General features: G+C 41.9%; 1 protein-coding gene across 2 annotated transcripts in view; it reads left to right on the top strand.

The window, feature by feature from the left end:
* Positions 1–1,304, top strand: part of SARC_03634 — a 23,906-nt gene that overhangs the window by 13,325 nt on the left and 9,277 nt on the right. For both annotated transcript variants that reach the window (XM_014302563.1, XM_014302562.1), the window contains exons 13-14: positions 277–466; positions 1,160–1,235. In XM_014302563.1, the coding sequence (XP_014158038.1) occupies positions 277–466; positions 1,160–1,235 (266 nt within the window). The remainder of the gene's footprint in view (positions 1–276; positions 467–1,159; positions 1,236–1,304) is intronic.

Genomic DNA, 1,304 nt, shown 5'->3' on the forward strand with positions numbered 1-1,304 from the left:
TAGTAAATTAATAGTCCGTCCGCAGTCTGTGAACATGTGCTGCTTTGCTTCTGCTGTCATAGTCACTCACATAAGCATACCTTGCAAGCAATGTGTGCTCGATTCTTTTCATACTCACAATCTGTCCTCAAATGAAGTGGCTATTCCTTCGCACTCACATCAAACTCGACTCAGACAAGGTTGAGTTTGTGTGCTCACTTCTATTCGTCGATGATTTTCTCCTTTAATGCGTTTGTGTGTTCACTTATATTCGCGCATGTGTGTCTTCTGTTACAGCGCTTCAATCGATCGCGTGGCCGTTACGTTTGAGCTATGTGACGTCCATCTTGTGCGAGAGGGTATGATCAGGGCGTGCGTGGTGTGGCGGAAGCGTTGCCATGACAACGCCGAGAAGTTTCTGCGCGGGGTGTGTGCTACGCTGGAGGATCTGGAGGGCCACATGAGAGATCGCTTGCAATTGCGAACGGTATGTCATTGGCTGTCAGCAGTTCACAATGGCAGTTGTTGTGCACACATCCAGACAGCAGTCACTTGTATGTAGACACTTACGCAAATACTGCAGTTGCATATGTGTGTAAGAATAACTACGTAAGTGTGTATTAACATCCACGTATGCGTGTATGAATAACTACGTATGAGTGTATTAACATCCACGTATGCGTGTATGAATAACTACGTATGTGTGTATTACCATCCACGTATGCGTGTATTAACATCTACGTAGGTGTGTACTAACATCTACGTATGTGTGGATAAATATCTACGTATGTAGTTTATCATCTATGTATGTGTGTATTAACATCTACGTATGTGTGTATTATCATCTACGTGTGTGTGTATAAATATACAAATATGTGTATTAACATCTATGTATGTTTGTATCAACATCTACGTATGTGTGTATTATCATCTACGTATGTGTGTGTAAATATCTACGTATGTGTATTATCATCTAACATTTACGTGTGTGTGTATTAATATCTTTGCATGCGCCGGTCGCCCTCGTACTCATCGCTTATGCAATATGTAGTATACTCGAATAGTATAAGGGTTGGAGTTTAGGGTTTTAGGGTTTACCTATCAAGCGCTTATTCGCGTCACTCACAACATTCACACGTGTTTTATCTCCAACGCTTACACGCACACATACACACCACAGATGAATGAACTCGTGGTACCGGCTCTCAAGGCCATCCACGACTGCTCACAGCGCGTGTCGTGGCACATCGCAACAGGTATTGGTTTATATGTATACCAATTATACACACCAATCAATATAATAACATTTATAATAGTAAGCGTAG

The sequence above is a fragment of the Sphaeroforma arctica genome (assembly GCF_001186125.1).
Source record: "Sphaeroforma arctica JP610 unplaced genomic scaffold supercont1.189, whole genome shotgun sequence".
In the NCBI taxonomy this organism is placed as follows: domain Eukaryota; class Ichthyosporea; order Ichthyophonida; genus Sphaeroforma; species Sphaeroforma arctica.